This window comes from Panthera tigris, chromosome C1, assembly GCF_018350195.1.
Source record: "Panthera tigris isolate Pti1 chromosome C1, P.tigris_Pti1_mat1.1, whole genome shotgun sequence".
Classification (NCBI taxonomy): Eukaryota; Metazoa; Chordata; class Mammalia; order Carnivora; family Felidae; genus Panthera; species Panthera tigris.
Window position 1 is genome coordinate 30905007 of NC_056667.1, and position 25990 is coordinate 30930996.

General features: G+C 37.3%; 1 protein-coding gene across 2 annotated transcripts in view; it reads left to right on the forward strand.

Annotated features, from left to right (window-relative positions):
- Nucleotides 1-25990, forward strand: part of RLF (RLF zinc finger) — an 84450-nt gene that overhangs the window by 30848 nt on the left and 27612 nt on the right. The window contains exons 2-5 of one of the 2 annotated variants that reach the window (XM_042996736.1): nt 1570-1724; nt 2797-2878; nt 6408-6540; nt 13321-13523. In XM_042996736.1, coding sequence (XP_042852670.1) covers nt 1570-1724; nt 2797-2878; nt 6408-6540; nt 13321-13523 — 573 coding nt within the window. Of the gene's footprint in view, nt 1-1569; nt 1725-2796; nt 2879-6407; nt 6541-12703; nt 12793-13320; nt 13524-25990 lie in introns of those variants that run through there. The other variant, XM_042996737.1, reaches the window with a different exon arrangement.

Below are 25990 nucleotides of genomic sequence, written 5' to 3' on the forward strand. Positions count from 1 at the left end.
CAAGTATGCAAAGACCAGATAATCCAATGTGTTAGCTAAGAGTTTTACTATATATGGTATAATTGTTTATGATGTATTTCCTTGTAAGTTTTTTTTTTTTTTTTAAGCAATCAAGACTAGTCAGTTCTTAATTATCAGAACTGATATAAGGCCTTTTTGGAAACTAAAACTGCAAAAAATCCAGTGGAATCCTGTAGTGCTACTATAACTATTTGTGGTTCTTCACACAGAAAAATTAAAGTGAAGACAGGAAGTTAGGACTTTTTGAAGAAATTATACTGGGGGTAATGAATTCAAATCATATGTAATTCACTCAAGATAAAGCTACCCTTTGAAAATAAGACACTGGTCCAGTCAGAATGTGTATTCTGAGGGAAAAAACTTGTATGCTGCCTATGCATAATTCAAGTGGTAACCTAACTAGATATATCAGTTGAGCATAAGCAAAACCTAAGCAGTTGTTGGAAGGAAGATATATATTAATAGAAGAGAGCACAACCCTGTGGAACTTAGAGTCCCCAAGCAAGAATTTTGCAGTGATTTTCTAGCATTGTCCAGAGAGAACATAAGCCAGCTTTCCACCATCATTTTAACAAATTCTTAGTGTTGGACACATGTAATTTATTAGGCTTGATTGTAGTTCCATTTTCCTTTGTTTTAGATTTCATACTCACCAGATACACCCTCTTAGGTAACCACGCTATGGGTAAGGTATTACTCTGGGTGGTAATATGACTGTCTCCTATTATAAACAAATAAATCGGCATTTGGCCTATATGTGAATTTTTAAAAAATAAACTTCATTGAAAATAAAAATATAACATCATTCTTTCATAAATTGGTTGGTGTAAATTAAGCCTAATCAGTTCTATGTGTGCAGAGAAAAATGGATTTTATAGAGCTATAGAGCTGAGGGCCATACTCAGGAATAAAATGTCTTCTTGTAGAAGGCAGGAACCATAGTCCTATTCTCATATACCCAGTGCTTACTACTGGCTGGTGCTCAATTTAATCTATTAATGAAACTCATTATTGAATCTCAGAGATCATAACTCCAGACTTCTAGTGAGAACAACTATAGAGATTTTATGGCTCTACCTTTAGATTTATTCTCATGTCAAAAGAGCAGTTCTGGCTTTTCTTTAATTCAGCAAAAACAATTCATTAAATGATGAAAATAGAGTCTTCTCGGGGTGCCTGGGTGGCTCAGTCAGTTGAACATCCAACTCTTGATTTTAGCTCAGGTCATGATCTCACAGTTCATGGGATCGAGCCCTGCATCATGCATGCACTTTGTTGACAGTGCGGAGCCTGTTTGGGATTCTCTTTCTCCCTTTCTGTCTGCCCCTTCCTTGCTCATGCTCTGTTTCTCTCAGAGTAAGTAAGCAAACATTAAAAAAAAAGAGAGAGAATAGAATCCTGTAAACAAATGAGAGGCTAAAAAGGCAAATAAAAGGTGTGTGCATTTGTTAGAAAAAAGGGGAGTGACAGTATTTGAGAACAAAGACAGTCTCTTTGTTTCATTGTTTTTATTTCTTAAATAATTAATACTCTAATTTTATTTTTTAGACCTTATTGCAGTACGCAAGCAACAAGAATGCCTCAGAACATATGGTGTATCTTCTGGAGGTATATCGACTTGCCATCCAAAGCTTTGCCAGTGCACGCCCATATTTAACTACTGAATGTGAAGATGTCCTGTTAGTGCTTGGCAGATTAGTACTGTAAGTTTAAGTACTTGAGTCACTGTTAAATTGAGTACTTCTGGTTGTAATGTTTGCTTGACTTTTCTTTACTATGAAATCACATTATTCAGAGCACCATTAAAGCCATACCTTTGAATGAAATTTCCTTTGCTCTGAGCCTTCATACTCTGGTTCCCAGGAAATAAAGTGCAAGCAAAGCTCCAGCCAAACAACGTAATCTTTAAATGCCTCCAGAGTCTCTTCTACTCAGGCTTAGCATCCAAGAATAATACATTTTCTCTCTGTTCTTAGGTATAGATCAATTTAAGTGACAGTATCTGGAAACTGTAGTGGTCTTTGAGGATCACTTTGTGGAGAAATACTCTGAAATTCTACAATTCAATTACATTATTTGAACTAAGAATAATTTTATTAGCAGACAATATCAGGATATAGTATAAGATTACTACCCTGAGTCCATGATAATTTAGCTGTTGTTTTAATATTTGGCTGTTGTAGTAACAGATAAAATTACACCTTTAATGTAATTTTCATCTGCAAATTGAAAAGGTACAACTATTCAGTTTTTAGATTGGTTTAGCTTACAGATTGTTTGGGAGGATTCTAGTCTGGGTAGTCTTGATTTGTTAAAGACAAAGAATTGGCCTTGTCAATATTTCTGCTTCCTCTGCAAGTGACAAGAATCTATATAGATGACAGTTACAATATTTATCTCTTTATCAGCTGCATTGGCAATATTTTGCTCCTATTTTTGTCTTCAGGAATCAGAATGGTTCCTATTTGTGTGCCCTCCCCACACCCTAGTAAAACTAAATAAAACTGCTTGCAATATGGTTTCTAAAAGGAATATATTATTAGCGACTTCTAAAGCCACAATGTAATTATAAAGATGCCTGGTTTTTATTCTCTTTTTTAAAGTTGAAAAGCCAATATAACAGTGTTGAAGAAAATTTTGAAGAGTAAGAAACAAATTTCAAATAATCTAAACAAATGTAAAATGTATATTCAGTATCACTGTTGTACTGTATTTGATTATGCTTATAACTACTATAACACCTTTGTATATTGACTTCATTATTTTATATTATAGGAGTTGTTTTGAATTATTGCTTTCAGTGTCTGAAAGTGAACTGCCATGTGAAGTCTGGGTACTCTTCCTTCAGTCTCTACAGGTGAGTTGATTTGGGCTCAAAAAAGTTCTCTGTTTAGATATCCAAGACACTTAGTTAATTCCTCCCAGCAAATAAAATTGAAAACTTGGAAGAAAAACAAGCATACTGTATATTAATTTCATGAAATTTTGAGAAAGATGCCTTCCAAATGAAGGGGGTGTGTTAAAAATTGTTTTATTCTTTCATTTGGTTTTGTTAGCCATTATATAGCTTAGGAATCAACATAGAAGTTTTCATTATTCAAAAACAAAGTTTTAGACAGAAAAAAAGCTATTAAAAATGTAAAGTTGTATATGGTTGGTTATAAGGTAGCAGTATTTGGATAATTCTTCGTACACTTATCTAGTAATTTCCCTCTAACATTAGGGATTATGTCTAGCAGTATAAGTCTCTCAAACAGCCAAAATAGTCATCATAGATTCTATTCATGCATTTTGTTTGCAGAAGAGCTCCATTGGCTCTCATATTGGCTTGATTATCCACTTTCGTAAAAGGTGAGCACATCAGAAAGTAACGAGTTGTGGAGGAGGTAATAGGATAGGAGGAAAAGCAAGTAAAATGCCAGTAACAGGAGGCAAATTTGCCTGTTACTGACAGAGACAGAAAAAACTATTTAAAAAAAAATAGTTTGTTATCACTATGTACTAAATACTGCTCTACATTGTTTTGTGTGTTTTGTGTCTTTTAATGTGTTTTGTGTCTTTTAATCAAATTACAAGCCTATAATGTAATGATCATTTGAATCCCCATTTACAAATAGGAAGACTAGGCATGGAGAGTGTTGATTAGCTTACCCAAAGTTACACCCAGATTTATATCCAGAGCTTGTTTTGCTAACTGCTTCCTCGAGGACATAACTCTGTAGTAGCCCAGACCTGTTTCATGTAGGCACAAGTAAATATTTAGATGTTAACAGACACACTTCTTTATCTGGCCGTTTCTTTCTTCTGGGGTGTGTAACTCAAAATGAAATGATGACAGTGTTAATCTTTTTCTTTTTGGGGAAAAGAGGATTTTTTTTTCTCATGTCTTTGGCCTGTTTTAATCCCTATAACATGGTCCTAATTCCTCAAATATTCATATGGGTGCTAAAATCATCTCTCATACATAACACACTGATTTTGTTATGCTGTGTTTTGAGGCTTGCCAGTAGTTTTGTCCTGGCATACAACAGTCTAGAAGGGCAACTCTCCCTATTCTTGTTAAGGCTATTACTATTATTTACATTAGTATCCTTTGCAGAGAGAATACTGTCCTGTTTCTTCATTCTTTTCTTAGATTGTATGCCTGCACAAAATATTTGCCTTTCCCCTACACCTGTGTAACTTTTTCCAGTATTTATCATACAGGATATATTTTTGAATATATGTTCAATAAAATAAATGTAGTAGATGTACAGATAAATGTAAGACGTGGTCCCTGTTGAACACTAAAAGGTAAAACCCTGAAGTTTTCTTATTTTAGTGATAACTGAACAAGGCAGTAGATGGTTTTGAGGAAACTTTTGGTAAGAGAACAGTTGTTATCAGAGCAGGCCACAAATAGAACATGCTCATTCCCTATTTTCAGCTTGTGTAACCCTTCCACGTCTTTTGCCTATGAATATGAAAATACATCCTGAAATGAATTTTCTAATAAAACCGCAATCCTGTTTTTTGCAACTTTTTTTTTTTTAAGTTTATTTATTTTGAGGGAGAGAATGAGCAGGGGAGGGGCAGAGATGAAGGGAGACAATGAATAAGAGCAAACACATTAAAATTTCAGAATATGGGAACAACCAATAATCCTCACTAGTAATAGTGGACATTGGAGACATATACTTAATCATTTATGTCAAGTTAAATTTCTGACTCCTTTCTCCTGACCCTTTGTGTACATAAATATTTTAAAGAACAAACTATTGGCAATTATATTTTGTTTTCCGAGGAGATAGAATGATAGCTGATAACCTAGACTTTCCATGACATTTTATATAGAGCCACTTTTCATTTAAAAAGTCTTTTGATAGGGGCGCCTGGGTGGCTCAGTCGGTTAAGCGTCCGACTTCGGCTCAGGTCATGATCTCACAGTCCATGGGTTCGAGCCCCACTTCGGGCTCTGTGCTGACAGCTCAGAGCCTGGAGCCTGCTTCAGATTCTGTCTCTCTGCCCCTCCCCCATTCATGCTCTGTCTCTCTCTGTCTCAAAAATAAATAAACATTAAAAATAATAATAATAATAAATAAAGTCTTTTGATAGAAGAATTTAAACAATGAAAAAAATTTATCAGCATCATTAAATTAATATTTCTATTAGAAGGAATACATTGCCTTTTGAATACCATGGAATCCTTTATTTATTAAAGTTTTTTTTAATGTTTACTTTTGAGAGAGAGAGTGTGCAAGGCAGGGCAGGGGCAGGAAGAGAGGGAGATAGAGGATCTGAAGCAGGCTGTTTGCTGACAGAAGAGAATCCGATTGTGGGGCTCGAATTCACAAACCACGAGATCATGACCTGAGCTGAAGTCTGACGCTTAACCAACTGAGCCATCAAAGTGCCTTGTGAATACTGTGGAATCCTTTAAAAGAAAGCTATATAAATAGCCTTAAAATAATTTAGTAATTGGACAATTGGGTGGCTCAGTCTGTTAAGCCTCCAACTTCAGGTCATGATCTCATGGTTCATGAGTCTCATAGTTTGTGAGTTCAAGCCCTGCATCAGGCTCTGTGCTGAAAGCTCAGCCTGCTTCAGATTCTGTGTCTCCCTCTCTCTTTGCCCCTTCCTGGCTCCCGCTTGTCTGTCTCTCTCTCAAAAATAAATAAACATTAAAAAAAAAAATTTTAAATAAAATTATTAATGTGAGGTTGTAAATTGAATTATGGTCATAATTTTACCTAAGGAGAATTTAGGAAAACATTTTATTTTATTTTATTTTTAAGTTTATTTTGAGAGAGAGAGTGTATGTGAACATGGGAGGGAAAGAGAAGGAGAGAGAATCTCAAGCAGGCTCTGTGCTGTCAGCACAGAGCCCGACACGGGGCTTGAACCCATAAACCATGAGATCATGACCTGAGCTGAAACGTAGAGTCAGACACTTAACCAACCAAGCCACCCAGGCGCCCGTAGGAAAACATTTTAAAGGTGCTCTTTAACTTAGTGAAAATACCCTAGTTTTTTGTTTTGTTTTTTTTTTTTAAGTTTATTTTGAGAGAGAGAGAAGGGGGGGGCAGAGAGAGGGAGGGAGAGAGAGAGAATTCCAAGCAGGCTCTACTGTCAGCAAGGAACCTGACACAGGGCTCGAATTCACCAACTGTGAGATTATGATCTGAGCTGAAACCAAGAGCCAGACTTCAACTGACTGAGCCACCCAGGCGCCCCTCTAGTTTCACTTTTAAAAATAAACAGAGCTTTGAGGATGGTTTTTTTTTCCTGCTTATTTCTCTTTTGGAAATCTAAGTTCCTTTCATAGACATTCAGATACACTGAAAAGGCAAAAAATACATTTTATATTGCTTATTAGTCTGTTTTCTGGATATGTGTTTTTGTTTTAGGAGTCACATGATGCATTATTGGAATTTGGGAATAATAACCTACAAATATTGGTTCATGTTACCAAGGAAGGAGTGTGGAAAAACCCAGTTCTTCTTAAAATTCTGTCTCAACAGCCAGTAGAAACAGAAGAAGGTAAGCCATAAAACTTTACTGACTATATTGAAGGAAGACTTAGATCTAAGAGAATTAGAATTCATTTATGGCTTAAAATTTTGTGAATATCACCTGTGTATCCCTACCCAGTCTGTTCTCCTTTGAATAGTAAAAACTAACCATTAGCATTTAACGTCTTCCTAGTCTTTAGTATATGGTAGAGCTTTGCTCGTGTTTTGTTCTCTGGTTACTACAACTAAGGACCATGGAAAAGTTGCTTTTTTATTTTAAACTTATGAAATAATTGGAATTTAGCATTTTGTAGAGAAATGCAAAGAATGAAAATTTTATTTACAAAATTGTCAGTTTAAGACCAGAAGATTTATGGAATTGAGTTGATATTTGCATTTTAGACACAAAAAGTTATTTCATTTGGTACCACGACCAATTGTGATTTCATTTGCTTTAAGTTAGTAGAAAATTAAAAGGATCACATTCTGTTAAGTATGTTTCAGGAATAAAAATGAGCTTCAGAAGAGTTTTTATTTATACTTTTGGTATATCTTTAACTTAGGTCTTGAACAGACCATTTGAATGCTGATGCCTTAAAATATCCTAGTTAGCTTATTCATTCACCAAGTTTGACAGCCTACTGTAGACATGCTGTTTGGGTTTTCCGTATAGTGAGAAGATTGGCAAGGAGGGTACTTAGAGTTTTCTCTTGTTCCCTTTCCTCTGCTAATTCTCCTGCTTATTAGCCACATCGACAAAAGAGGAAAAGAATAAAGGAAAGAGCTGTTAAATAGAAAAGAGGTTGGTTTTATTGTTTTCTGTTCAGGTTCCCAGTATATGTCATCCCATTTGTGGATATAGGCAGATGGAGGCTAAAATATCACCTTTCTTATTAATATAAATTGCTTAGAGGATAGAGCCAAATAGTTTCAGAAGAATCCCAGAATTAGGCAGATCCCAGTCCAGATAAAGTCTGACTAGGGCAGAGAAGAGCACTTATTCTGTTACTCTCTAGAGGCAGGCCTAAGCTCAACAGGAAGAAGGCTAGAGTAGCATTAAATGTCCCCACTTTATTTTCCCTTGATGTATGAGTCAAATACATCACCCCACCTCAGGAGTTAACAGTACTTAATTTCTTTTCACATAGAAAAAAATCAAGAAATGGAGAGAAGCACTGTTCACCTAACATCTTGTGGTATCCTATCTATTCAGTAAAGATGAAGTGCCCACTATCTGTAAGACTGTGCACAGAACAGCGACATGTCTAAGGAATTATTCTGTGAACTAGCATGTAAATGGTGGGCAGCCTATATAGTCTGCCTGCTTTCTCAGTTGGCCCTGACTCTAATTTCAGGTCAGAAGATTAGAAAGCTTCCTTTAGGGGAGCCTGGGTGGCTCAGTCAGTTAAGCAGACGACTCTTAGTTTTGGTTAAGGTCATGCTCTCACGGTTTGTGAGTTTGAGCCCCACATCGGCCTCTGCGCTGACAGTGTGGATGGAGCCTGCTGGATCCTCTATCTCCCTCTCTCTGCCCCTCCCCTGCTCATGTGCACACGTGCATGTGCTCAAAAATAAACATTACAGAAATTAAAGAAAGCTTCTTTTATAGCCCCACTGCCCTTTGTAGCCCAGGTATTAACATATATTTGAAATTAGAAAGCAGTGATTATCCTCTCGTTGATTGTCTTCTGTTCAATGATGTAGTCATCAGAAGCATAAAAGTACACATTTTAAGCCTCCAGGGAACTCAATAAATGCTTTTCAGTTTATTTTTGTGGATTTACAAAAATATCTGTCAGGGTTTTATTTTTCCTGCCTTGAATTCTTGAATTTTGTGACACCCCCCCCCCCGCAAAGTTTATTACTGAAGTATGTAATGAGTATCAGTTGTTGGCACTTCTGCCTGGCATAATCAGCAGGGAAATAGCAGGTTCTCCCACCCAGATTCCAGCCCAGGTACTGAAGGCCTTTCCACCCCAGGCTACCCCAGCAGCCTGCCACAGATGATGGGGATGGCAAGACCAAGCCCAGCTAAGGTCTCACTCGTAGTTTCCATCCTGAGCTCAAGGAGTCACAAAACTACCCCTCCTCACAGTGGCAATGGCAGCAGCCACCTGGATCCAGGTAACCTACAGACTAGGAGACCTCAGCTACCATCAGTGGGGAGCCCCCACTACCATAATGGAGAGATTCCAACTACAACTCAAAGGACACCCAGAGCCACCATCTGGTATCTGCCAGTTTTGCCAACTGACCTGTACCCTACCCACCTACCCAGCCCCCCACCCCCACCCTTTCCCATAACTTATACCAGTAGGAGACTCAGGAGGGCCAAAGCCACAGTCTTTTCCTTTTTTTCTGTCTCCCCTCCCAAAGGTTGAAGGAAGGGACACATCCTTGTTCAGAGTCACCAACTCCTTTCCCAAATCAGGCTGATAAGGAACCAGCTCTTATACCTCCTCTTGGTTGTTTTTCTTTCCCACCCCAGTTTATTTTTTGTGTCCCTTCTGCCCCCTACCTCGGAAGCCATTTTATGAATTGTCAGGTGCCACTTGAGCCTTCCAGTAAAATAAAAACAGGCTTTCCTGTTAAAAAAGAAAAAAACGGCTGTTTTTAATTGGACCTTAAATGTTAACCATTTTTGACGTGATGAAGTATCGTTATGTTTACAGTTTACTTTTAAATGGTTCAGGAAAAGAAAAGCGAAGTAAAGAAATGACAAAACGGTTCATTTGTTGAATCTAGATGGAAGAAAGGATATATGATTAAAAATTATTTTATACTAAAATGACCAAAAAAATACAGAAAGACTCCCAATTAGGAAGGGGATTTCTATACTTTATTATATCATTTTTAAATATTGAATGTATGGATGGATTTCGTTTTAAAAAACAAAGTTAAGATACATGACTTGAAATGAATTTATCTATAAAGCTTATTTATTTATAAAGTTTATCCATCCTGAGAGAGAGATCACAACTGAGGGAGGAACAGAGAGAGAGAATCCCAAGTAGGCTCTGTGCTGTGAGTGCAGAGCCGGATGCAGGGCCTGAATTCCTGAACCATGAGATCATGACCTGAGCCAAAGTCATCCGCTTAACCACCTGAGCCACCCAGGTGCCCCTGGTTTTTTTTTTTTTTTTTTTTTTAAATGTTTATTTTTTGAGAACATGCAAGTGCCTGGGCAGGGGAGGGGCAGAGAGGGAGAGAGAAATCCCAAGCAGGCCCTGAGTTGTCAGCGTAGAGCCTGACGCAGTGCTTGAACTCATGAACTGTGAGATTATGATCTGAGGCAAAACCAAGAGTCTGGATGCTTAACTGACTGCACCACCTGGGCACGCCTGAAATGAATTTTAAAATGCAAGATTGGTCTGTATGTTCAAAGTCGATATGGTGGTTTAACTATAGTACATTGAGTAAATTAGTTTTACCTCTATAATTTAGAGTGTTTGTTATGTGATAAGTATCATATTAGTGCTTTCCATATTTCATTTAGTCCATAAACCAGGTAAGACATTACACATGTCTAAGGCCACGTGGTTAAAATTGGGAGGCAGAATTTGAACACAGGTGAGGAGATATTGAAAGTTTTTGATTGAAGCATGATAACCACTCAGTTGCTAAATATATGGTTTTGTAAAACCTCTCTAATATGTAAGGCATTGTGTTTAGTGCTGCAGGGAATACAGAAGTTAACAAGACACGGTATTCACAAATTGCTGATGGTGTAGTAAGGGAGAAGACAGAAACAGATAATAGCAACTAGTATTGAGCATTTACTCTGTGCCTGGCCCTGTGCCAAGTGTCTTATCTGTGTTACGGTATTTCATCTATGATTCATTCAGCTCTGTGAGGTGGATATTACTAATTTTTTTTAACAGATGAAGAAACTTGAGGCTCAGAGAGGTCAGTTAATTGTCCAAGGGTCTCACAGCTAGTATGTGTCAGAGTCCTGATTCAGCCTCACATTGGTGATTCCAAAACATGAGGTAGTAATCTCTGTACACTGTAATCCTTTATTCCTGTAGTTAAAGAGAAAAGTTAAGTACAGTGAAGGAAGTAAAATACTGTGGGGATTGTTTTTTTTAATGCTGTAAGAATTTAGAAGAGGGTGGGTTGTATAGCTCTTCAGGGTGAGATTTGTGAAAATGCTTATAGCCTTATAGGGCAGATACACAGAGCAGAATCTGATGATAGGCAGAATAGGATATTGGGGTGACAGATGTGGCAGGGAATAATATGAAAGAATTAGATTGGGAGGTTTTTTTAAATATTTATTTTAATTTTTTTGAATGTTTATTATTTTTGAGACAAAGAGACAAAGCATGAGTGGGGAAGGGGCAGAGAGAGAGAGGGAGACACAGAATCTGAAGCAAGCTCCAGGCTCTGAGCTGTCAGCAAAGAGCCTGATGCGGGGCCATGAACTGTGAACTCATGAACCGTGAGATCATGACCTGAGCTGAAGTCAGATACGTAACTGACTGAGCCACCCAGGTGCCCCTAATATATATATATATATAGAGAGAGAGAGAGAGAGAGAGAGAGAGAGAGATCTATCAGTTACTGTTTTGGGGGGAAGAAGGCAGAAGGACTGGAGTTAGGGCAGAAAGGAGATAACTTTATAAACATTTTTTTGTGTTTTTGAATTTTATGTCATGTGCATATATGGTATTACTTAACTTTTTAAAAGAATTTAAGAAACTGTACAGATATCTATATGTATATAGATATATAGATATAGATCTATTTATTTATTTACACACAAGAGAACATGAGTGGGGGAGGGGCAGAGAGAGAGGGACAGAGAATCCCAAGCAGTCCAGAGCCCAATGTGGGGCTCAATCCCATGAACTGGGAGATCATGACCTGAGCCAAAATCAAGAGTCAGATCCTCAACTGACCAAGACACCCAGGTGCCCCTGATTGGGGAGTTTTAAAAAGAATTGCTAGCATACAATAAGGATATAATAATAATTGAGGGATGGAATTGGCAAGGAGGGATAATGCTAAACTTTCTGTATGATTGAGAGAATACCATTACTGAAAATAGAAGTAAGGAATGAGGAGCTATTTGAGAGGGAGATGTGATTATGAGTTCGTTTTGTGGAATTTAGTGCCTATGGGACTAAAATGGAAAAATCCAAGTGAAAGTGATCTGTTTTCCAGCCATACTTTTTGACCTTGACTACATTATTAGAGTATCTGTGGAATTTAAAACCAACACACACAGACACACATTCTCTATCCCCCTCTCTCCCTCCCCAGGCTTCACCTGCTAAATCAGAATCTGCAGTTAGAGCTCTAGAATCTAGACCTTTTTGAGCTACCACAGGAAATAGGCACCTTCCACCTATATAGAATGACCTATATGATATATTTAGTGGGAAAAGAAATAGGTCCTCTGTACTCAGAATATTTCTGGAAGAATTGGAAATTTGAGGGGAAGGAGACTGGGGGACTGGAGTTAGGGCAGAAAGGAGACAACTTTATAAACTTTTTTTGTGTTTTTGAATTTTATGTCATGTGCATATATGGTATTACTTGTTTTTTTAAAAGAATTTCAGAAACTGTGCAGTTGGTTCGGATGTAAAGACTGGGCCAGTAGTTTATCCCTGTCCCCACAGTGGTTTATCATTAATACAGTGATTTCCACTCCATAGATCTCATGCTTGTAGACATAGCAGCATGGGTATCATCTGAGAAGCTTGTTGGAAAAACAAAATCTCAGGTCCCATCCCAGACCCACTGAATTAGAATCTGCATTTTACTAAGATACCCCAGGTGATTCAGAAGGCACTTTCAAGTTTGAGAAACACTATTTTAGATGGAACATCTAAAGCAGTTTGTTTACTCATGACTTGTCTTGACCTACGATATCCTCACCTCTATTCTTTAAATAATAGTAACGATGCCACACACTTGTTGAGTGTATGCTGTTCGTAAGTTGTGGGATTGTCTAGAACACTGTAAAAATCAGTGCTCAGATGCTTAATATTTAGTACTGCCCAGAACAGCATTTTCCAAAGTGTGTACTGAACCAGGAACATATATTTTACATTATGCTAATAATATGTGTAAAAGGGTTCTCTGGTCAAATCAGTTTGGGAGACATTGGGTTAAATAAAAGTGAACAGTTTTCTTTATTGCAGGACTGTTCAGAGATTTGACCAAGGAATCCTTTTTTTTTCTAGGACTATCTCTCAGGTCTTTTGGTCGGTGGAACACACTTTGAGAAATTCCTGGTTTAGAGGAAAGAACACCACTGGCTTTGGAATCCTTGGCAAGTTACCTAATTTCTCTGAATATTAATTTTCCTAACCTTAAACTGGGGATAATAATACTTGCCTTGGTGGTGGTGTGAAGAATAAGTGAGAGGTATATAGAAACACTCAGCCTAAAGCTTGGTACCTCATAAAAGTGTTCGAGTGGTAGTTGTTAATATTACATAGGCTACTTCTCTTTCTTGCATTTATGCTTGTTGTTCATATCCATATTCCTTAATATCCTTATCAGAAAGTGAGGGAGGAGAAAGTCAAATAATTAATTTTAATAAAGTGTTAGTAGTTTTATTAAGAGGTTTGGTGTTTAGAATAAAACTACAAATAATGTGGGAATCATTAGCAAAATTAATTTATCTTGCTATCTGCTCTATCAGATGAGTATCGAGATCAGAATATACTTCCCAAGTTATATCAACCGAATTTTTATTCACTAAAAACAAACCAACAACAAAAGATATCAAACTATCGTCTTAACCTTGACATGTTATGAGGTATGTTATCAGACTTTTATTTTTCCTTTCTCCTAGTCAATAAATTGATTGCACAAGAAGGACCTTCCTTTCTGCAAATGCGAATAAAACATTTGTTGAAATCTAACTGCATCCCTCAGGCCACTGCTTTATCAAAACTGTGTGCAGAATCTAAGGAAATTTCAAATGTGTCATCTTTTCAGCAAGCCTATATCACATGCTTATGTTCCATTCTCCCGAATGAAGATGCTATTAAGGAGGTGAGTAAAGCAAATAAGTGCTGTTGTCACTCACGCTTACTATGAATTTAATAGATTTTGATAAATGTTGCATGGCAGGATGAAAACCAAGAATTATTTTTTTCTGGCTACTGAAAAGTGCCATATTAATTGTATATAACTGTTCAACAGAGTGAATATAAAGTTATGTCTTATAGGTGGATTTGAAAGTAGATAATTAGAGAATATGCAGGTGGGTATTTATGTGTTAGGGCATTGGTTTGCTTTGAAATTTTCAAATGTAAAAGGTGTTTTTCTTTTTTTTAAAGTAATGATTTCTATATGTTTGGGAAATACAGAAATTATTAATACTAACATCAAGGGATAAACTAAAGTAGGAATGTCACTTAGCTTTCATTTAAGGTACTTTACACATGTAACTGTAAGAGAAATATGGGACTTTAGAACCTGTGAATATGTTTTGAACTATAATTAAATGCACAAGCTGGGTACCGTGGAAAATAATAAAATAATTGAATCTTTTTTAAAAATTATTTTATCAGTCACATTGCATTTTTTAACCCGAACCCTTTTCTTTAAAATGTTGGAATTCGTTTTCTCTAATAGTTTTTGATAAATTACATAGGAAAAGATGAATAATTTCTAGCTATATTCTGTCATCTACCTGTAATTCTCCTAGATCTGGTACATGGATTCTCATTTTACTTCTCTGTTAAACCTTTCCTATTAAAGGTAATAATCCCAAGGATCTGATTTTATGCTGTAGTAATTCTTAAACTTTAATGATAGTTTCAACTTACAGTTTTATTTATAATATCCTACTCCAAATGCAACTTTCTCTTTCCAGCTCACTCACTCCAGGACCAAAAGTCTATTGATCCTGCTTGCCTTCATCCTTTCCCTCCTTAAACTCTGCTTTTCCATAGTCAATCAATATTATCACTCCCTAAGTTTCTCAACTGGTCTCTCCCTTAATTGTACTTATTTGACTAACCACCATCTTGATTATCTCTAAATCTTGACCTACTCTCTATCTTTACCTGCACCAGTGGGGTCAAACGAGTTGGGAAAACTAGCCTACTGGTTTTACCAGTAATCAGTCACACTATATTTTTTTAGGCTATTTGCTCTCCCACTTTCATAAAGTACTATTTCATACTGTGTCCTTTCTTTTCAAATGTATACTGTAATGCCTTTTGCCCCATCACACTTTGCGTTGATGAACTTTCTCCCTATTTCTCTGAGGAAATTGAGGCAGTTGGAAGGGGGTTTCTGTAAGCTGCTTCCATGACATCTATTCACCTACCTGTATCAGTGCGTGCGTACCTTCTCTTCCATTACTAAAGATAACTGTATCTGTTCTCCTGCCTAAGGCCAGTCCCCCCCGACTTCAATATCATATCCCACCTGCTGTTGCCCCCTCAAGGATAATGCTTCCAGGACTTTTCTCTACTGTATCATCAGTTCCTCCTCTACTGCAACCATCCTGTCAGCATTTATGCTATTACTTCTTTCATCTTTAAAAAAGAAATCTTTAGATTCCACTTCCCCATCCAACGACCACCCCATTCTTCTCCTGGCCTTTCAGCATAATTTCTTGAATGAATTGTGTGAATTTACTGTTCTAACATCATTCTCCTCGAACACATTATAATATGGCATTCACCCCTGCCAGTCTATCACATCACTAAATCCAATGATGATTTCTCAGCTTTCATCTTATTCAATCTGACTTCTTAACTTTGTCTTTTAAGCATTTTTTTTAGGTTTATTTATTTATTTATTTTGAGAGAGAGCACAAGGAGGGAAGGGATAGAGAGAGAAGGGGAGAGAGAAAAATCCTAAGCAGGCTCCAAGCTGTCAGTGCAGAGCCTGACACGGGGCTCAGTCTCCCGAACCCATGAGATCCTGATCTGAGCCAAAGTCAAGAGTCGGCTGCTTAATTGACTGACCACCCAGGCACTTGCATTCTAGGGTGTTGCGTTCTCCTGGTTTTCTATGCACCTAACTGATGAGTCAGTCTTTCTTAGTTCTAACCTGCTCTTCCTCCTCATCTCTCTGTTGAGTAAATGTTACAGTACTCTAGGACTCTGTCCTTGTGTGTCCTCTCTTTTCTACCTACAAGCATGCCCTTGGTGACTTCTTTTAGATTCCTGTTTTTAAATACCAACTGTTGTCTGAATCTCAAATGTTTTATCTCCAGCCCAGTCCTCTCCTCTGAACTCCAGACTCACATATCCAGCTACCTAAATCACTGTCTCTACTGGTATGGCTAATAGCATCTCAGACTTCATATGTCCATAACTAAGCTCCTGATCTACCTGATATTCGGGCTTTGTTTTTATGCGCTTTCTTCCAAATGAAGTCAGTTGCTGTCCAGTCTCAGTGTTGCAGGTGAAGGGGGGAAGGTAGTGAATAACCAGCTACCATTTTTTTTTGAGTCCTTACTGTATGTTAAATGCTATGCCTAATGCTTTATATATATTTTGTCACATTTAATTCTCACAACTCTTAACTCTGTTTTTATTGGTGAGGAAAATGAGGCTCAGATCAAGTAATATGTTCATGCTTACAAAGCTTAAAGTGGTTAAGGTGAGATGCAAACCTGAGTTTGGTATACTACTACTAGTATTAAAAATGCAGGATAATATATATCATCCTAGGTGATAAATACCGAAGGGTTTATATGCCGAATGCTGTGTTAGGCATTGTGTTACAAAAATTAATTCAGAAACTTCTGAACTGACCTACTTGCTTTTTACTCTCACTCTCTACATTTTATTGTTACCAAAATTAACTAGAATAATATCTTTAAAACTTAAAGTGGGGTCATGTCACTCCCTGACTAACAGCTTTCCATCTTCTTCATAATAAATCCAGAAGGCTTTATTCTATGTGTCATGGCTCCTGGAGACTTCTCTAAACATCTCTGACAGTATCTTCTACCATGTAATGCTCATTGCTCCGTAGCAATTTGCTGTTGTTTGAACAAACCAAACACATTCCTGCCTTAGATCTTTGTGGTTGCCATTTCTTTTGCCTAGAATGCCCGTCCACAAGATACTTGGGATGGCTCGTTCACTTAACAGCATTCACATCTCACTGCAAGATTGCCTTATCAGAGACCTTCTTCACTGTCCCATCTAAAATAGTGTCCTATCAGGGTGCCTGGGTGACTTAGTGGGTTAAGCATCCGGTTCTTGATTTCATCTTAGGTCATGATCTCACCATCGTGAGATCGAGCTCTGGGTTGTGCTCCATGCTGCTGTGGAGCCCGCTTGGGATTCTTTCTCTCCCTCTGCTCCTCCCCTGCTTGTGTGCATGCACACTGTCTCAAGTAAATAAAAGAAAAGAAAATTTATACTATCCCCCTTCTCTGCCCTTTTTTTCTTAATACCTGTTACCGTTATTATAAATATATAGACGTCCATCTAAAATGGCCTCTGTCACTCTCTGTCCCCTTACTTACCTGTTTCTTCTTTATGTTTATATTACTACTTCTGCTAGACATCATATTTGCTTCTTTTCTGTTTCCTCCCACTAGGTTGAAAACATTGTAAGGATGAAGACATTGGTTTATTTACCACTATATCTCTACATTCTGGAAGAATAGTTAGCAGCATAATAGGCATTTATTCATAAGCGACTAACTATAAGCCCATATGCTAATTTTTTTATTTGCAGTGTTGGGAAGGATAAGGAGATGGGAGACTGCTTATCTCTAATAACAGTTGTAGTATTTTGTGTTTGGGAAACCTAATCAGAGTTAAGTTGTAGTAAGGGTTACATTCAGCACCTGATACATGCCAGAAAATTTCAGAAGAAGCAAAAATGCTAGATCATGGACTTGATTCCTCTTCATTCTATAATAACAACAACAACAACTTTTCCTTTAATGTCTCAGCCTTTGTTTATTTAAAGCTTTTGTTTGTAGCATTGTATGAGGTACTGGCAAAAACAGAAGGGTGTGTATGGCTTACTTTGGTTGCCAGAAACAGATACAGGAAGATAAGTACTAAGCCGTATGATACTGCCCCTGAATTCAATAGAAGTGGGGAGAATCTTTGTTGACTGGCATATAAGGCTTTATAAAAATTGATCCTTGATTTGGACCTTGAAATAATGTTAGGGTTTGGATGGGTAGAAAGAATGGTTTGGGGATAGCTGACTTTGGTAGTGAAGGCGGAGAAATGAATGTGTATGTTGCTGAGGCCCACTGGAGAACACCTTGCCATGGCAGAGTGGGTGTTGAGGTCTTGTGAGAAATAAGACCTGTTGGGTGGGGAGAAGGGGGAGGCCTTGGAAACTCTAGTGAGTTAAAACTGATTTGATGCAGTAGAAATTAGAAAGATTTTGAAGGTGGGGATTGAAATGACAAACAATATTTTAGGAAGCTTAGAAAGAAGATATATTAGGCTTAGAAGAGATTGATTGGAGTTAGCAAGAGGACTTAATGTCAAGAGACTCATGAGGCCTGGGAGACTGGAAGAATGACAGTGTTCCGCTAACTGATCAGAATGGCAAAGAAGAAAGATATGGACAACAAGGAGGGCTTGGGAGAATAATCAGCTTTGTTTTGTCCATGACTTTCCTGGTTTATTAATAACAAGACAACAAAACAGGATTTCTTCCTGAAGTTACATAATTAATTCCTTTCAATAAATTTGTTGAGTTTGTAAGGAACAAAGTTAGAGGAAATGTGATTTGATTCTCTACAACAGAGGTTGGCAAACCTCTGGCATGTGGGCCAGATCCACCCAACTACCTTTTTTTGTAAATAAAGTTTTACCGGAACACAGTCATGCCCATTTGTTTATTGTTTATGGCTGTGTTTACAGTGGTAGAGTTGAGTAGCTGTAACAGACTACCTGGCCCACGAAGCTGAAAATATTTTTTACCTGGCACTTTATAAAAAATGTTTGCTAGTCCTTGCTCTACAAGAATCAGATTTTCCAGTGTATAGTAAACATTGACTATCATTTAGTCTACTCCTGCATGGTTTACCAGTGATGAAACTGAAGCCAAGATGATAATGTTTCCAAGGCCCTACCTGCATTAAGCTAATTAGAGAGTCCAAGCCCAGGCTAGAACACAGATCTCCTTGCTTTCTGGCCAGCCTTTTTTTCCACTGTACAACTTATTTCCAGTTGGTAAATACAACGAGCCATGTTATAATAGGAAACATCTTAGTGGTATGTCATCCATTCATATTTATACATTTATGTATAGGTGTGATTTAAAACATTTTATAATGATTGAGATTAATTACTTAAATATATCAATGCAAAAACATTTAGCACACATCATAAAATTTTAAAAGGAACACTGATACCATCATAATTAGTCTCACCCAGTTGTGCTTTCTTTTGCAACTGACAATAGAATTAAAGAGAATCTTTAAAATTTGCTTTGGAAAAGTATAATGAATCACTAGACGTTCATTAATCAGGTTTAAAATCAGCATGTGTTCTAAAGTAGCAGAGTTCTATACACATTTGCCATCTACTTCAACTGAGTTCAGAAGAGTCAAATTAACTTGAGCAACAGCTGGGAATAAGAGTATTTGTATGTTGGCTCCTGTGGGTATCACCATAATGGGTGTGTGTAATAGGAAACCTCTGCTGGGGAAGATTTAGCCAGACACATACAATTAAGATTACTTGAGGGGATCACCTTGAAAGCCAAAATTCACAACCCCAAACTCAGAACCTCAGTGGAATCCTCAAGTTTCAGTTTCATTTAGAATTGAATGATATGATATTACTATTAGTTCTGCACATGAAAGATTTTTAATGAAAGTTACAGACTTGGTCATGGCCTAGTGTCCCAAGTGGATGTTTCCTATATGTTTTTCATTACTGAAGGAGGAAATCTTTGCAAAGATCAAGTTTTCCACATATAATATGAAGGATAATGAGATTGTAAACATGAAGCCCTTCTATTATTACGAAGAGCCAAGGAATCTGTCAGTAGAACTCTTGGCACAGTTAAGGCAGGAGTCCATTTCTGTTTTAATCCCTGAATGAACTATTTCTTCAGTGTCTAATGTTAATAGACACAACAGGAGAAGCTTCTTTTCTTTTCTTGATGTGGGAAGAAAAAGACAAACAGTACCTAATTTACTCACTAGTCTAGCACTGTTGGGAATTGACATAATCACTAGGTATAGATGATAAACAGCAAATACATTTAAGCAGGATCCATTGGGAATTCAGTTTGGGAGTAGAAGAAAAAGTAAACAGGAGCATAGAAATTTCAGGTGTAGCTTAAATAAGAATCAAGATTAAGATCGATCCTGAACAAGGAATAATAACAAAGTGTATAATTACATTTAAAATTGAAGTGTAAATAATTTTACTTTATTGTATGGGGGATGAAACGTACTCTCAAAAAGTACATTAAAGGGATGCCTGGGTGGCTCAGTTGGTTAAACTTCTGACTCACTCTTGATCTCGGCTCAGGTCATGGTCTCACAATTTGTGAGACTGAGCCCCATGTTGAGCTGTGTGCTGACAGCATGGAGCCTGCTTGGGATTCCCTTTCCCTCTCTCTCTGTTCCTCCCCTGCTTGTGCTCATTCTCTTTCTCTCTCTCTTTCTTTTTCTCTCTCTCTCTCTTGCTTGCTCTCAAAATAAACTTAAATACATTAAAGGTAGAAAGGCTGTATGAGGAAGTTGAGGATTTGAGTATTTAAATATTTTCTCTCCTAATGCAGAGGTCTTTCAAATAGCTTTGAAGAGACATCTTCCCAGGGCAGTTTACATCTGGATCTTGCATCTAGTCTTGCTTTCGTGGGTTATGTGTGGGTATTTTGGTTGATGTAAGATTATACTAGTGAGTCATGGAGAGTTAGATGTATAATTTTCAAGAATTTAGTAGGGCATTTCAGGCTTACATACACACAGCGATAGGGTTTAATTAGAAGCATCAATGAGGGGCGCCTGGGTGGCGCAGTCGCGGTTAAGCGTCCGACTTCAGCCAGGTCACGGTCTCGCGGTCCGTGAGTTCGAGCCCCGAGTCAGGCTCTGGGCTGATGGCTCGGAGCCTGGAGCCTGGAGCCTGTTTCTGATTCTGTGTCTCCCTCTCTCTCTGCCCCTCCCCCGTTCATGCTCTGTCTCTCTCTGTCCCAAAAATAAATAAAAAACGTTGAAAAAAAATTAAAAAAAAAAAAAAGCATCAATGACCATTACATGCAAGTAACCACTGTTGTTAACCTAGTGCTGGTCTGTGGTATTATTGCAGTTTAAAAGAAGTCTGATTTTTAGAAGCATGGCCTTTTTTCCATGTTGTGTCTCTGAACCTAACAGGGATGATTCTCCCAAAGGTAGACCCAGGTTTATGTGAAATGTAGACTTGCTAACTGTAACTCCTACCTTTTTCCTGTTGGAGGATACACGTGACAAGAGTCTTAATTATCTGGATAACCTGAAATCCACTTTGATTCCCTTTTGAAAAACATCAGCTTCAGTTTAAAGAGTCTATTATGAGGAACAAATGATTTGCATTGTGCCTCAGAACTGATCAGGGGAAAAAAAAGGAAAAAGATCAGGAAAATACTAAATTCAAAACCAGTAATCTAGAGAAAGATAAATGATAAAATATTCCAGTAATGGCACTGGCCAGAATACTGGTTTACCTTGGTAGCCTAATAGTGAAAATAAGAAGGCAGATATGCTGCCTCTACTCCCCTTCTCTTATGCCAGTTGGCTACCTGTTAGACCATTGGTATTTAATTACCAGATTATTATGAAAGTCTTCTAATTGCATTCTTGTCCCTACAGTTCACTTTCTACAATACCCAAGATGATCTTTTTTCTTTCCTTTTTAAAATAAAAGTATATATTTTGTTTATTTATTTTTGAGAGAGAGCGCATACACATGTATGAGCGAGGAAGGGGCAGAGAGAGAGGGAGATGGGATCTGAAGCAGGCTCCTCACTGTCCTCACAGAGCCCCATGTGGGGCTCAAACTCACAAACTGAGATCATGATCTGAACCAAAGTCGGACACTTAACTGACTGAGCCACTCAAGCGCCCCTTGAGATAATTTTAGATTCACATATTATCGTAAGAAACAATATAGACATACTTTCCAGTCATTTAACATATATTCATTGGAGGACTCTGTTAGGCAGTGGGGCTACAAGGATGAACAAGACACGAGGGAGAGGAACAGCAAACAGTATTCATACACTGTGAGACTGAGGGGAGAGTTCTGAGTTGGAAATGAGGCGTTCAAGTCATCAGCATTTGAAACCACAGGGCGAATAAGATTAACTATTTCAGAACCCTGGAAATTAACTAAAGGCTTACTACAATCCAAAGAGGTTTTATTCAAGGAAAACAGATGAATCTCCCTAAGAACAACTTGATGCCATTTTAACTTGTCCTACTTCCTGTCTCTTCCCCAGCTTCACAGTAACCTTGAAAACAAACAGCCTCAAAGCTATAGTAGTAGTAGCCTATGAAAACCAGCAGCCTAGCAACCAGCTGAGGAAGCAGAATGAGCTTTGGAACTCTGCAAAAGCCCATACCTAGCATTGTCACTATTTGATCTTTGTGGCAACTTCTGAAAAGTTCCATTCTCAAGACTTGTCTTTATTTGACTCAGAGCTCACAATGACAAAAGCTGTGTCCTCAGTATGTATTTGTCAGAAACAATCAGTGGTAATTGTTCAATGTGACAGTGGTCAGAGGAGGCATTACGAGTCAGGCTAACAAGAGACTGCCCAAAAAGATTAAAAAAGAAAAACTGGGATATGGGACGTCATACGGGACTTTGAAAACTTTTGATGTATTGCTAGGATTCTGGAAGGTAACAGGGCTCTGTGTCTGGTGAGGAATGACCTAAAATGGCCCTAATCTCGAGGCTCTGCACAGGTAGGAAATGAAAGGCAAGGCAGAGTTTTAAACTGCCTACTGAAATATTGAAAGTATGCCCCAATACACAGAGCTGCTTGGCAAAAGCAGAGGCTTATTCAGGCATTTAAGTAAATGTCTTCAATACATTGAACATGTAGCTGACCATTAAGCGAACCAAGCAGAGGCTATAGTGGCCACACATGACAAAGAATGTAGACTTTACAGAATTAATTCTAGGAAAGTCACTAAACCATCAGGCAAAAAGATCGATGGACTAGAATCCAGAATCTAGAAATAAGCCCTTCACACTTAACCACCAGTTGATTATCTATGTGAATTCCAAGACAGTTCAATGGGGAAAAGAATAATCTTTTCAATGAACGGGTCTTTAACAACTGGATATCAGTTGCAAAAGAATGAAGCTTGATCCTTAATACTGTATGCAAAAAAATAACTCCAAATGGATTGTAGATATAAATCTATAAATATAATACAAATATATATTATAAATACATAATTTATATAAAAATATATTATCTATAAAATGTATAATAGATATAATCCATATTAAAATATAAACATATAATATGTAAATATTATGCTATAATATATAAATGTTAAATATAAAGTATGACATCTTAAAATACAGGAATAATTATTTAAGGCTTTGGATTTGGCAGTTGTTTCATATTTGACACCAAAAGCACAAGTGACAAAAGAAGAATAAGACTTCATCCAACTTTGTGAAAGGACATCAAGGAACAGCAAAGTTAATCCACAGAATGAGAGAAAATATTTGCAAACCATATATCTTATAAAGGATTTGAATCTAGAATTAATGAAGAACTCTTACAAGTCACCAGTAAAGAGACAAATAATCTAATATTAAAAATAGTTAAAGGTTTTTTTGTTAAATTAATAGACTTTTTAAAAAAATTAATACATTTTTAAAAGCAGAAACAGTTTACAGAAAGTTTGAGTGGCAAGTACACAAAGCCCTTACCCCACATTTTACCTATTAACATCTTGCCATGAGTGTGTTACATTTGTTAGAATTGTTGAACTAGTATATTATTAATTAAAATCTATAGTTTACATTAAGGCTCACTATCAGTGTTACACATTCTGTGAGTTGTGACAAACATATAATTGTGTGTATTTGTCATCACAGTAACATGCAGAATAGTTCCACTCTTCTGAAAATGTCCTGTACTCTGTTTATTTATCCTTCCCTCTTTTTCCCCAGGCCCCTGGCATCCACTGATCTTTTTACTGCCCCCACAGTTTTGCCTTTTCCAGAATGTCATATAGTTGGAATTATGTAGTATGTAGCCTTTTCAAATTGGCTTCTTTCACTGAGCAGTATGCGTTTAAGGTTCACCATATCATTTTATGACTTTATGCTTCCTTCTTTCCTCTCTTTCCTCCCTTTCCTCCCTCCTTTTCTTCCTTCCTTCCTTCACCAAACTCATATTCCTCTCTGCCTTTCTTTTTTCTTTTTCTTTTCTTTTCTTTTTTTAAAACAAACCAAAGTCCATCGTTAGGGTTGCATTTCTGGAATGGCTGGTTTAGTTGTACTTTTTATAGTTTGGGATTGTGAGCTCAGTTTTGATGGAAGTGGGTGGAAGCAAGGAGTGCTTTATTTCTGAGAATTCTAATAGGGCTTAGTTAGCATATGTCTCTATAAATCAGTTTCAGTTTTCCTTCTGCCAGGTGATTCAGAGATGTTACCAGCCAGAACCTTCTTTTTATTTTATATCATTTTTCTCAGTTTGGCGTTATTGGACAACGGAGTAGTGTTAGGGCAAATTCCAAGTTTGAAGGACAGGTTATAAATTCTCAAGTATTTTTTTTTATCCCACCAGAACCCAGGTTGAGATTGCTATACAAGTTTTCCTGCTGTGTGCCTTATTTTGGTCCACCCGTTCTCTGAGTTTGTAGCTCTATTGGGGTTCCAATTGTATGCAGAAGTCTCATTGCCAACTTCCTGTCTCCAGGTCCAAGCTTTATCACCTATCCATGAGTTGTAAAACACAAGCCTCTTAGTGAGATTAGCAGTGATCCAGCAAGTTAGGGCGGTTGTCCAGTCACACTTGAACACTTTTTTCCCCCTTCATGATTTCTTTTACTTCTTTAATGTTCGGCTGTATGTTCTATAAAAGACATTTCTGTTTTACCCAGGATTTCTAAGTGCTTTGCCACAGGAGAATTTTCAGGCATTACTCTTGTTCAGGACTGGCAGGAAGGTATGTAACCATTATATATTAAATTCACAGGGTAAGGTGGTATGTTTCATCTTTGCCACCAGAATTTCCAGCATTAGCCAGTTTTTGCCTTATGCTGTAAGTTGTGATACTTTGTAAATACACATAGCATTGATAGTGCTTATGCATGATTTATAATTTTGTATTAAGTGTATCAGACTTTGTTATGAAGTAGATTTTAGTAAGGAAAGATCTGGAGGAACTAGTTAGGATTTTGAAGAGGTTGAAGGTGAGAACATGGTATGGAATGAATGTTCCTGACTAATCTTTCAGGTCCTTTTAAGTTCCTAGCTGGTTCTGCTCACTGTCCTTCCATTCCAGTTCAATAAATGTTTATTGACAGCCCTTAGAAACAAAACGATCAACGTGTCCTCCAGTCTCCTGCTATCATTAGCCTATATCCTTTATGGAAATTGGCAAAAAGGACCATGTTCCACTATGTCCTCCTTCATACGATTGCTTCCAAAGGTCTCCCTTCTGTGAGGAAGAGCCTTATGCCAAAACTTAGGGCTTGGCAAGCTGACTGAATTTCAGCCTCCATTAATATATTAGCTGGTTACCTCTGTGTAGTATGAAACTGTACCCTGATATCCCCCCAAGAGCTATTTTCTTTGAAGCCTTCTTTGCTTACTCTAGTCTGCATTATTCTTATCTCCAGTCGGTCCCATTTATATATTCTGTGGCCACTATGTTATTTATCTTGTGGTTCTCTTTTATTCCAACAAATATTTATTGATGTTCCCCCAAGTGCCTGGTACCATTGTAGGCACTGAAGATACAGTGGTGAATAAAAACAAAGTTTTGCCCAAATGGAACTTATATTCTCATAGGCAAGATGGATAGTAAAAAAAAGTATTGGGGCACCTGGCTGGCTCAGTCGGTAGAGCATCTGACTCTTGATCTTGGGGTTGTGAGTTTAAACCCCACATTGGGTGTAGAGATGTTTAAATAAATTAAGGGGAAAAAAACTTTAAAACAATTTTTAAAAAAGAACTAAAAAATTATTTCAGTACCTATCCAGGAATTTCCTAGACACTCACTGAAATTCTCAGAAGTTTGTCAGTGACCTCATTTTAATTTACTGTAGCTGAAAAGTATTTTGTGGCATATATTTGGTTTTTAATGTGGTCTTAAGCTATTCTATTAGAAAAGGTTGGGGACCATACTGTGTCTTATTAGTGAAGTGTTAAAAAATATGTCATTTTAATTTACCTGGATTTTTCTATTTTTAAAATTTTTTATTTACTTTTGTTACTTTATCATAACTCTTTCTCCTCTGTATTCAAGAAAATACAGGTATTTGGGGCAAAATACTGATATCCTCTTCAATTAAAAATATTATCTGAGTGCTTGCTTATTTGTCA